General features: G+C 45.8%; 1 protein-coding gene across 5 annotated transcripts in view; it reads left to right on the top strand.

Annotated features, from left to right (window-relative positions):
• Positions 1–1,491: 1,491 nt before the first annotated feature.
• Positions 1,492–10,993, top strand: part of BRCA2 (BRCA2 DNA repair associated) — a 40,895-nt gene continuing 31,393 nt past the window's right edge. For 2 of the 5 annotated variants that reach the window (XM_084763555.1, XM_084763553.1), the window contains exons 1-7: positions 1,652–1,833; positions 2,067–2,171; positions 5,470–5,697; positions 7,089–7,197; positions 8,538–8,587; positions 8,916–8,956; positions 9,151–9,262. In XM_084763555.1, coding sequence (XP_084619681.1) covers positions 2,105–2,171; positions 5,470–5,697; positions 7,089–7,197; positions 8,538–8,587; positions 8,916–8,956; positions 9,151–9,262 — 607 coding nt within the window. In that variant the 5' untranslated portion in view covers positions 1,652–1,833; positions 2,067–2,104. Of the gene's footprint in view, positions 1,606–1,651; positions 1,834–2,066; positions 2,172–5,469; positions 5,698–7,088; positions 7,198–8,537; positions 8,588–8,915; positions 8,957–9,150; positions 9,263–10,993 lie in introns of those variants that run through there. The other 3 variants (XM_084763554.1, XM_084763557.1, XM_084763556.1) reach the window with 3 other exon arrangements.

The following is a 10,993-nucleotide window of genomic DNA, read 5'->3' as shown; positions in this document are numbered from 1 at the left end:
TGGGGACCATTTTGCTGATCTGGCATTGTTGGTGAGAAGAAAAATTAGGAAGGGCATTAAGAAAAGCAACATAGAGTTTCCTCAAGAACTAACAATAGGAGGGTGGTGGCACACACCTTTCAGCCTAGCACTCTGGGAGCACAGCAGGCGAGTCTCTAAGTTGGAGGCCAGCCTGGTCTACAAAGTGAGTTCTCGGACAGCCAAGGGCTACACAGAGGAACCTTGTCTTGAAACCCATTCTCTTCCCGAAGCCCTGCATCCTAGAGATTTGCTAAAGCAGATTTGGCACTCTGTATCACACACCTGTGCATAGACGTAACTATATGAGGGTGCATGACCTGTACTCATCAGTCACAAGGTATCTGAGCATGGAGATGCTCAAATACATGTTTATAAAAATGGTAACTTTAGCAAATGGAGGATGGAATTCTGTGATGCTGGATGGTAGTCAGTATGAGCAGCTGAGCTCACGCAGGATAAGGTATATTAGACGAAGCAGCTGTGAAAGGCCTTGTAGCAAGGACAAGAAACATAGTTGCGAGCTAGTGAGGGCCAGGAGAGTGTGCTAACCAGACCTCTCTCAGAAGGTGAACGTGTCAAGGGGTCTCATCACTCCGTCCTCCTCAGACACCTCTCTTCTCCAACTTCCTCAGAGAGGAAAGCCATTCTTTCTCTCTCTCTCTTTTTTTTTTCTATGTAGAAATTCATTATGTTTATGTACTTTATTAGTGCTTTGTGTGCATGTACACCTGCCCACCAGAAGAGTGCATCAGATCCCATTATAGAAAGTTGCAAGCCACCACGTGAGTGCTGGGAATTGAACTCAGGACCTCTGGAAGAGCAGCCAGTGCTCTTAACTGATCAGCTGTATCTACAGCCCAATTCTTACTTATAGAGGCAATGCAGACTTCACAAGGTAGGTATACGAAGTCAAATGCATTTGAATCCAGATTTGGAACTTGTACCAGGCTGATAAGTTTTTACCCATTGGCAAACTAAGCATTTTAGAGTATTGTAAGAAACAATCGGTAGCCGGGCGGTGGTGGCGCACGCCTTTAATCCCAGCATTCGGGAGGCAGAGGTGGATCACTGTGAGTTCGAGGCCAGCCTGGTCTACAAAGCGAGTCCAGGACAGCCAAGGCTACACAGAGAAACCCTGTCTTGGAAAAAAAAAAAAAAAGAGCCAAATTAAAAGTGAAAAGCAAAAAGATTTAATGGGAAGAGGGCAAAAAGATCCAGTGGACCCCTGCAAAGTCCAACTTCAGGGTCGTTAAGAGGCATTAAAGTGTAAAGAGAACATCAAAGATATGCACATCTAAGATAAAGGAAGAGAAACACACAATTTTATTACACATCGAGAGAGGAGAAGCCACGAAGGGCCCACCCACATCGCGTCCCAGGATGCCGAGACAGATGTGAGCTCCGGGCGGGGGCGCACTCTGGCCGCTGCGTAGGGACAAGTGTGAGCCCTGAACTGCGGCGAGGGAACCGCTCCCCCGACTTCCGGGCGGCGCTCGCGTGCGTCGCCGGGTCATGACGTCACGGGCACAGAGCGGGCTTTTCGCGGGAGCGTGAGGAGAGAGGCAGCCACTGCAGCCGGAGCGGGTCAGTGGGGCCCAGAGAGCTCGGGCGCTCGGCGGAGCCGTGAGGGGACGCGGCTGACATCGCGGAGGAGCTGCCGCAGACCCCACCTCAGCCCGGGGCAGGTCCCTCCCAGCTCCCTGCAGCCCGCGGGCGTCCTCCCACAGGATCTGGCGCGCCCCTAGAGCCCGCTCCGCTCTGGGGTTGCTGGATTACCTAACGTGTCTGTCTCAGCTCCGTAATTAAGTAAATGTAATTAATTTTAAGTAACGTTAAGAACTCTTGTTATCGGCTCCCACCATATAAACTTTTGGGTGCATGTGATGTGTCTAGTAGCCTCTTGGTCTGAAACACAATTATAAAGTATCACCCGCCTCAGGATACAGTTCCGTTCTTGAGCCTGGGGTAGTCACCGTGGAGAAGCTGAATTTACCTGTCACCAAGAAAGCAGCCCTGCGAAGTGTGTGTTACTTTCTCTTTTGCAGACTTCTTCACCAAGCATTGGAGAAATACTGTAGAGAAAATGCCCATTGAATACAAAAGGAGACCAACTTTTTGGGAAATTTTTAAGGCGCGATGCAGCACAGCAGGTATTGACGAGTTGTTATAAAACTTGGTAAATTAGGTCACAGTGAGAAGATGTTTTCGGTGAAGTAAGTCAAGGTCAATTCTTGCTTTCAAAACCAACCAACAAACCTAGCACCTGGGAGGCAGGGGCAGGTGGAACGCTTTGAGTTTGAGGCCAGCCTGGTCTACAGAGCGAGATAAGGAAAGCCAAGGCTACATAGACTGACCCTGTCTCAGGAAAAAAAAAAAAAAAGCAAAGAAATACTCGAGCTAAGTGTGCTGGTTCACGTCTGTAATCGTGGGAAAGCTGAGGCAGAACACTGAGCTAGGTAGATTACCTGTGAGTTCAAGATCAGCTTGGGCCAGGCGGAGGGCCTTTAAAAACCAGCAGGTGTATCTCTGTGAGTTCCAGGCCAGCCTGGGCAACCGAGGCTACACAGAGAAACCCTGTCTCGAAAACAAACGCACAAAAAACCAAAACAAGAGTTAAGCTTAGTCCTATCAGGTGGCTTAGTGGGTAAAAGTGTGTGTGCCATAGGTCTGACGATCAGTTTGTAGCCCAGAAGCCACTGTGCACAGTTGTCCTCTGACTCCCAGATGTACACTCACGTACGTTACATACGTGGAAATAACAAGATTTAAGCCTGAGCTTCATAGCAGTCATTCCCACTGGGCTGGTAGCAGATGCGGAGCACTCCTGTGGTTGGGTCTGCTGCCTTCTGTCACGGAGATGCATCAGGGCTTTGCATATCTTATTCCTTGTGCAGATGTTGACGCCATGCTTTAATTATAAAAATGTGCTGGGCAGTAGTGGCACACGCCTTTAATCCCAGCACTTGGGAGGCAGAGGCTGGCGGATCTCTGTGAGTTTGAGGCTAGCCTGGTCTACAAAGTCAGTCCAAGACAGCCAAGGCTACACAGGGAAACCCTGTCTCAAAAAACCAAGTGTGTGTGTGTGTGTGTGTGTGTGTGTGTGTGTGTGTGTGTGTGTCCAGTGAGTGAGAAGCAGCAGTGTAGGTGAGTGGGTAGTGTTAGTCAGCAGTCCTTGCTGTGTGAGAATCTTCTCTGCTCTATTCTCAGAGATGTGTCATACTGACAGCGTTCTTCTTCATCATTTGAGTTTTATCTATGGAGTACATCATGTGTACTGTGAATAGTTTTTATTCTAAATCATGAATATTATTAAGAAAGTTTAAAATGTAATATAGCTAAATTTTATGTGGAATTATACGCTACTGCACTTTCAGATTTTGTTTGGCATTGGTGGTTTGCCTTGCATGTATGTCTGTGAGGGTGTCAGATCCTCTGGAACTGGAGTTACAGATAGTTGTGAGCTGCCATGCGGGTGCTGGGAATTGAACTCGGGACCTTTGGAAGAGCAGCCAGTGTACTCTTAACCACTGAGCCGTCTCTTCAGCTCTGTTACTTTACTTTCTTTTTTTAAAATATATTTTTATTAGTTTATTCTTATTATATCTAAATTGTTATCCCATCCCTTGTATCCTCCCATTTCTCCCTCCCTCCCATTTTCCCCTTATTCCCTTCCCCTATGACTGTGACTGAGGGGGCCTCCTCCCCTGTATATGCTCATAGGGTATCAAGTCTTTTTTTTTTTTTTTTTTTTTTTTTTTTTTTTTTGCTTTTTTGAGACAGGGTTTCCCTGTGTAGCCTTGACTCTCCTGGACTCGCTTTGTAGACCAGGCTGGCCTCGAACTCACAGTGATCTGCCTGCCTTTGCCTCCTGAGAGCTGGGATTAAAGGTGCACCACCACCGCCCGGCTTGGTATCAAGTCTTCTTGGTAGCCTGCTATCCTTCCTCTGAGTGCCACCAGGCCTCCCCGTCCAGGGGACGTGGTCAAATATGGGGCACCAGAGTTTGTGTGGAAGTCAGACCTCACTCTCCACTCAACTCTGGAGACTGTCCTGTCCATCGGCTAGATCTGGGTAGGGGTTCGAAGTTTACTGCACGTGTTGTCCTTGGCTGGTGCCATAGTTTGAGCAAGATGTTACTCTACTTACAAAAGAGTAGATTAATGATCTTGCTTAATATAATGCATTAAAGTAATCCATGGTCACGATTCTTGTCTTGTTTTTCTCTTTGTTTTTTTTTCCTTTGTTTTCTGTATTTGTTAAGTTCTGGGTTATGGACTTCTTCCCCCCCTCTTTGAGACAGGGTTTCTCTGTGTATACCTTGCTCTTCTGGATCTTGCTCTGTGGACAGGGTTGGCCTTGAACGCAGAGATCTGTCTGCCTCTTCCGGGCTTTTTGTTTTTGTTTTTCTTAAAGACAGTCTTTTTCTCTCCCTTCCTCCCTCTCCTTCCCTCCCCCCTCCTCTGTTCCTCCTTTCCTCTTCTCTCCTTCCCCCTTTCTCTGTTAGTTTTTGAGATAGGCTCTCACTATGTAGGCAAGCTAGCCAGGAACTTTTGGCACTCTTGCTGCTGTAGCCTAGAATTAAAAGTTGTGATTTCCTACCCAGCTGAGAAGAGGCCTTTTTGTAGCCCAGGCTAGCCTCAAACCTGAGATTTTCCTGCTTCAGCCCTCAAATGCTAAGATTACAGGTGTGCACCGCCATGCCCAGCTGGTTAAAATGTCATTTCTATTGTTTAGTATTAGTTCTGTTTTGTTATTTATATAGCTTTATTTACTTTTGGTGGGGATGAGGTGGTGGCGGGGACAACCTGCGAGAGTTCTCTATTCTGCCGTGTGGATCATAGTTATGGGCTGAGGTCTCGAGCCTTGGCAGGAAGCACCGTTACCTGCTGAGCCATCTTGCTGGCACTGTTGAGGTTTCCAAGATGAAGATCTCAATGTGTTGCCTGGGCTATCTTCAAACTTGCCATCCTCCTGCCTCAAACCTACTGACAACAGGAATAACTGGTAAGTACAGCTGTGCCTGTCCATTATTTTTTTAACAAAGATCTTTGAACCTCTTTTGTATTTATTTATCAATTTTGTGTGTGTGTGCGTATGTGTGTGTGTTTGTTTGTTTGTTTATACACATATCCCATCAAACAAGGTGAGAAAACAGCTTCTGAGTGTGGGTTTGAATCAGATTGTTAGGACAGCACGGTGGGGTCTCCTTTGGTGGCCCTGTTTGCTATTATGGTCTTCATTGGTCATTTATTAAAATAAAGATGGGCTGGGTACAGTGGTACACGCTTGTAATCCCAGCACTCAGGAGGCAGAGGCAGGTTGAACACACTGTGAGTTCGAGACCAGCCTGGTCTACAAAGTGAATCCAGGGCAGCCAGGGCTACATAGAGAAACCCTGTCTCGAAAATCAAACAAAAAACTAAGATGGGATTTTTGCCTTTCTTGCAGATTTAGGGCCAATAAGCCTCAATTGGTTTGAAGAACTCTCTTCAGAAGCCCCACCCTATAATTCTGAATCTCTAGAAGAATCTGAATATAAGCCCAACAGTTATGAGCCGCAGCTGTTTAAAACGCCTCAGAGGAAGCCCTCGTACCGCCAGTTTGCTTCAACTCCAATAATATTCAAAGAGCAAAGTGAGACTGTACCACTAGACCAGTCACCTTTTCAAGAATTAGGTAACTACCGACAGCTGTGTTGGCCCACGCCTTAATCCCTGCTCTAGAGAGGAGTAGGGTGGATCTCTGAGTTCGAGGCCAGCCTGGTCTACATACCAAGTTCACGGTCGCCAGAGCTGCATAATACAGAGACCCTGTCTCAAAAGACAAAGTAAGAATGAGTTCACTGTAGATGAAACAGGGTGAGTCATGCGATGCAATGGAGGGGACACGAGCTGGGGCTTCTGGCAAAGTTGCAGTAAAATCACAACTCGGTGATGAACTGAGTTTTGTTGTGCAAATTAGTCTTTCTTATCTCATTCCTGGCTGATGGATGGAGATGGTGTGGGAATAATATGTGGTAGGTGTTGCTTTAATGAAATAATTTAAGTATTTACTAAATGCTTCTTTTCTTTCCTCCTTTGATTAATTTGCCACCAGCTGAGATTTTCTGAATTAGGACTTTGATATTCAAAATAGCCTGTGATTTGTTTTGCTGTTGTCTAGGCTGTATTTCTGCAAGTTATAATAGGGTGGGGATTTCTTGTAGTCAATTTCACATGAGTATTTTAATTTGGTAGCAGTTTCTCTGACCTAGGGGCCAGGAGTTGGTAAACTCTTGTTTAGCAAAGTTGTGCGTCCATTCAGTGTCCATTCGGGATATTTATTACCTCCTTGACATAGTGTGCACTGTTGTGTTGTGCTCCTGTCAGGCAGTATTGTAATTGCTGTGGATAGAGTCAAAAGGCAGAATCTCTGCCTCAGCCCAGGCAGTGGTAGCACATGCCTTTGATCCTTGCACTCGGAAGGCAGAAGCTGGTGGATCTCTGAGTTTAAGGCCAGCCTGGTCTATAGAGCAAGTTCCAGGACAGCCAGGGCTACATAGAAAGACTCTGTCTCAAAAAAGGGGTGCTCAGGGAACCAATATCTTGTTCACAGTTCTGCAGGTTTAACAGTATTCTTTCAGAGCAGTCAGTTGGTCGGATGCAAACAAGAGTAGAATGGGAAGGAATAACATCGTAACAGTCAAGTCAAGTGAAGCCGCAGGCCGTGTATGGTTTGTAGTGTACATCTTTATCTTTTGAGAAGCTCTACTTTCAGTCTCCAGCGCCAAAGAGAAAGGGAGGGAAGGAGGTTGCAGTCATGAAAGCCTTGTTTCCCCACTTGTATTTAGAATTCTGAAACTGAATGATGAAAGGTTCTCACAGAATGATGCAGTCAGATTGTACTTGGTAGCATTCTGTTCAGCGCCTCCCTGTGTTTTTACCATGATGCCATAGCGAAGGGTGCACAGCATCCCTTTTCTGTAGGAGGCATCGGCTCTCTGTATGTTCTTTTTTGTTCTTCAGTTCAAAAATTAAAAGCTCAGAATGCAGTGTGTGCAGCCTCACCGGGTTATTTTCCTGTTTCAGGAAAGGCTGCTGCAAATAGTAAACATAAAAACCACGGCAAAACGAAGGCCAGAGCGGACCCCATGGCTGCCCTTGCCAGTCTGCCTCTGACGTCTCACTTCAGTGAAAGGTATGCTGAGAGGGATGCATGCTTTACAAGTACCTACAGACATGTGTTCTGTGTCTGTTTTTAAGGCCAAGCTGGTTTTACATTCAGAGTTCTCCAGCCTTCGCCTCCCAGGAGGCTGGAGGTTTGGTCATGAGTCATCATGATCAACTGTTATTAAAATTTGTTCAAGTTAGCCGGGCATGATGGCGCACGCCTTTAATCCCAGCACTCGGAGGCAGAGGCAGGTGGATCGCTGTGAGTTTGAGGACAGCATGGTCTACAAAAGTGAGTCCAGGACAGCCAAGGCTACACAGAGAAACCCTGTCTCGAAAAACCAAAAAAAAAAAAAAAAAATTTGTTCAGGTTGGGTGGTGGTGGCGCACGCCTTTATTCCCAGAACTCCGGAGGCAGAGGCAGGCAGATATCTGAGTTCGAGGCCTGCCTGGTCTACAGAATGAGTCCCAGGGCAGCCAGAGCTCCACAAAGAAACCCTGTCTTATAAGAAACCAAAAAAAGTGTTTAAATAAAACATTCCCTTCACTTGGGAGGCAGAGGCAGGTGGATTGCTGTGAGTTCGAGGCCAGCCTGGACTACAAGCAGGTCCTGGACAGCCAAGGCTAAACAGAGAAACCCTGTCTCAAAAACACAAAACAAAACAAAAAACAAACACATAAAACCCCTGAAAACCATTTTCTTGCATGTGTTTATTTCACAGACGTAAGCTGTCATCCAGGCTCTTTTGCCTGAGCCCCCCCCCGGAGAAACTTCTGTTTTTACATAACATGTAGTAGATTCTTAGTTGAGTAATTTTTTTTCCCGGAGACAGGGTTTCTCTGTGTAGCCTTGGCTGTCCTGGACTCACTTTGTAGACCAGGCTGGCCTCGAACTCACAGCCAACCACCTGCCTCTGCCTCCGAGTGCTGGGAGTAAAGGCGTGCACCACCACGCCCCGCAAGTTGAGTAATTTTTATGTTAGAAACATTTACCGTATTTTTCAGATCGTAAGACGCACCCCACCCCACCTGAAAAGGGGTGGTGGTGGTGGGATTAGGGTGCGCCTTATGGTCTGATTGCTGTTTTTATTGATTTTCTTGTTTTACTGCTCTAAAAACTGGGCATGTCCTATAGTCAGGTGCATCTTGTGGTCTGAAAAATACGGTACTTTGAGTAAGGCCTGATAACCCACTCGTGGAATCCTAGCACAGGGGAAGCTGAGGCAGGTGGGTGACAGCAGGAGGCCAGCCTGGGCTGACATAGCAATCCACCCCAAACCCCACAAAACCACTAAGATTCACTGTGAAATGAGCTCTTTGTCACTGCTGTTGTCCTTTTAACGTGAGCCATTGTTTCCTCTTCTCTAGCCCTCTTACTCTGCGAAGCAAACAACTGGTACCTCAAAGAGAAAAGCCAGGTACAGGCACACCAAGTGTTCTTATTTTATTGTCTTTTGAGACACTGACTTGTAGATTGTATGTCTGAGTGGTTTGCCTTTGGGTGTGTGTGTGTGTGTGTGTGTGTGTGTGTGTGTACACACTACATGGTGTCCAGAGGCCAGAGGTAAGATTAGATGCCTGGAGCTAGAGTTCAGGCGCCTGTGAGCCCCACCCAGGCTAGAGCAGCCAGTAGCACTCTCAAGTGCTGGGCCGGCTCTCCAGCACCTTGGTTGTTATTTGTAGTTATAGAAATGTTAATAAAGATGTAATAATTTTCTGTGTTGTTGTTGTTTTTTTCATCTGCAGTGGTGTGTGGAAGTTTATTTTCTACACCGAAACTCGAGGAGGTAAGTGTTCTGCTTGGGTTACTTACAGTGTGCCAGTTGAGAATGTGACAGTGAGTCTCGCCCTATTCACTTGAGAGCTGCGGGTCTGCACTGAGCACCCTGCCTCACAGATTCATTAAGTAAGTGATGAAGTGCGAACGAGAAATTAGTCACCAATGTGTGTGTGTACATTAAACTGTTGTCTTTCTTTGTAGGGTCAGACACCAAAACATATTTCTGAAAGTCTGGGAGTTGAAGTGGATCCTGATATGTCTTGGTCAAGTTCATTAGCTACACCACCAACCCTCAGTTCCACTGTGCTCATAGGTAATAGTGACAAATGTGGACTGTACGGGACACCACCAACCCTCAGTTCCACCCTGCTCATAGGTAATAGTGACAAATGTGGACTGTATGGGACACCACCAACCCTCAGTTCCACCGTGCTCATAGGTAATAGTGACAAATACGGACTGTACGGGACACCACCAACCCTTAGTTCCACTGTGATCATAGGTAATAGTGACAAATGTGGACTGTATGGGACACCACCAACCCTCAGTTCCACCGTGCTCATAGGTAATAGTGACAAATACGGACTGTACGGGACACCACCAACCCTTAGTTCCACTGTGATCATAGGTAATAGTGACAAATGTGGACTGTACGGGAAGAGCTAATGAGGCTGCCAAGTTATAATTTCCACTCTTGTGTTGGAAAACATGGATGGGCTGGAGAGATGGCTCAGTGGTTAGAGTGTTGGCTGCTCTTGCAGAGGACCCTATTTCAATTCTCAGCACCCACAAAGTGACTCAGAACTGTCCTTAACTCCGCTTCCAGGAGCTCTGATGTCCTTTTCCAGCTTCCACAGACTCCTGCATGTGTAAGGTGCAGATACATACTCATAGGCAGAACACCCAAATACATAAAAATAAGGTTCAAAAATGAAAGTAACAGCCGGGCCTTTAATCCCAGCACTTGGGAGGCAGAGGCAGGTAGATTGCTGTGAGTTCGATGCCAGCCTGGTCTACAAAATGAGTACAGGACAGCCAAGGCTACACAGAGAAACCCTGTCTCAAAAAACAAACAAACAAACAAAAAAAACAAAAAAAAAAAACAAAAAAAAAAAAAGAAAAGAAAGAAAGAAAAGAAAAAAGAAAGAAAGAAAAAAAAAGTAACATGAGACCAAACTCTCAGAATTCCTGTGTGATGAATGTTTGTACTTCAGAATGACTTTCTTCTGTTTCGTTTAAAATGCAATCACATATTTTAGCAGTATGTCATCTTATATATGAGAACTTCACATACACATTTACCCACAGTATATAACTGTGCTATGTATGTGTACACATAAGAAACATGTAGAACTGGTGGTTCTCAAGTTATGAATTTTTACTTAAATCATAATTTTTTTAAAGATTTATTTATAATGTATATAGTACTCTGCCTGCATGCCAGAAGAGGGCACCAGATCTCATTGTAGATGGTTGTAAGCTGCTATGTGGTTGCTGGAATTGAGCTCAGGACCTTTGGAAGAACAGACAGTGCTCTTAACCTCTGAGCCATCTCTCCAGCCCAACCATAATTTTTTTTTTTTTTTAAGTTTTTAGTTTTTAGGTTTCATTTATTCTGTGGGTATGCAAGTGCTACAGCATTTGTGTGGAGGTCAGAGGACAGTTATCAGGCTTTGTTCTTTTCTTCTGCCATGCGGTTCCAGTGATTGAGCTTAGGGTAGCAAGTGTGGCAGAAGGTGCCTTTGCCTTCTGTGCCATCTTGCCAGCCAAATAACATTCCATTTTGATTCATTTAGCCAGGAGTGATTAGGCTTCTTTTGTTGTTTATATGAAGCAGTAGAGCAGAAAGGCTGAGAGCTGAGAAGTGAAGAGCACTAACCATGCCTCTAGACTGTATCGTGGTGTAAACAGAGGCAAAAGTTTCCCAACCGTGGCTTTCAAGTCACAGCCCTGCTGGTCTCTCACCAGCCCTAGGAGAGAATGTCACTATAAAGCTAGTATCACCAAACAGCGGTTCTCACTGCCTTGGGAGGAGCATTAAGAA

Source organism: Acomys minous (assembly GCF_964271855.1).
Source record: "Acomys minous genome assembly, chromosome: 16".
Taxonomy (NCBI): Eukaryota; Metazoa; Chordata; class Mammalia; order Rodentia; family Muridae; genus Acomys; species Acomys minous.
Note: the sequence above shows the minus strand (reverse complement) of the source record. Positions and strands in the feature narration are given on the sequence as shown.